A 738-nucleotide genomic window follows, 5' to 3' on the forward strand; every position below is an offset into this window, starting at 1 on the left:
AGCAGCAGCGGCAGAATTTTGGAGCGGCTCCACCACGAGCAATTTTATAGAGAAGCCTGCAAGAGAGAGTGGTTGCAGGGGGCTTGTTCTCCGGGCTTGTTAGGGGGCCGTCTTTGCTGGTGGTGGGGGGAGTGGAGGTGATCCCCCTTAAAGACAAGCTATTTTGGATATCCCCGTACAAGTTTTCTGATGTATTTGCTTGCACCTTCTTCCCCTGCTGTTTGGTGAACCCAGCCCCCTCTCCCTCCCCCACTGGTCTCCCAAGGATGGATCATTCCCGGGCTTGTTCTCCGGGCTTGTTAGGGGGCCGTCTTTGCTGGTGGTGGGGGGAGTGGAGGTGATCCCCCTTAAAGACAAGCTATTTTGGATATCCCCGTACAAGTTTTCTGATGTATTTGCTTGCACCTTCTTCCCCTGCTGTTTGGTGAACCCAGCCCCCTCTCCCTCCCCCACTGGTCTCCCAAGGATGGATCATTCCCAGTGCCTTGTGACTATATACGCCTTGGTGGTTCTGCTGGGTCTCCGGCTAGAGCAAGGCGCCTGCCAGCACTATCTGCACATCCGACCGGCTCCCAGCGACAACTTGCCCTTGGTGGATCTAATCGAGCACCCGGACCCTATCTTTGACCCCAAGGAGAAGGATCTTAACGAGACCTTGCTCAGGAGCCTCATGGGCGGACACTTCGACCCCAACTTTATGGCAATTTCCTTGCCCGAGGACCGGCTGGGGGGGGACGA

At 56.2% G+C, this 738-nt stretch overlaps 1 protein-coding gene across 1 annotated transcript in view; it reads left to right on the plus strand.

Moving 5' to 3' along the window:
* Positions 1–466: 466 nt before the first annotated feature.
* The window catches only part of NOG (noggin), an 869-nt gene continuing 597 nt past the window's right edge, over positions 467–738 (plus strand). The window contains 2 exon segments of the mRNA XM_009874059.1: positions 467–736; position 738. The exon segment at position 738 is cut by the window's right edge and continues 597 nt beyond it. Coding sequence (XP_009872361.1) covers positions 467–736; position 738 — 271 coding nt within the window.

The sequence above is a fragment of the Apaloderma vittatum genome, unplaced genomic scaffold (genome assembly GCF_000703405.1).
Source record: "Apaloderma vittatum isolate BGI_N311 unplaced genomic scaffold, ASM70340v1 scaffold30897, whole genome shotgun sequence".
Lineage (NCBI taxonomy): Eukaryota > Metazoa > Chordata > Aves > Trogoniformes > Trogonidae > Apaloderma > Apaloderma vittatum.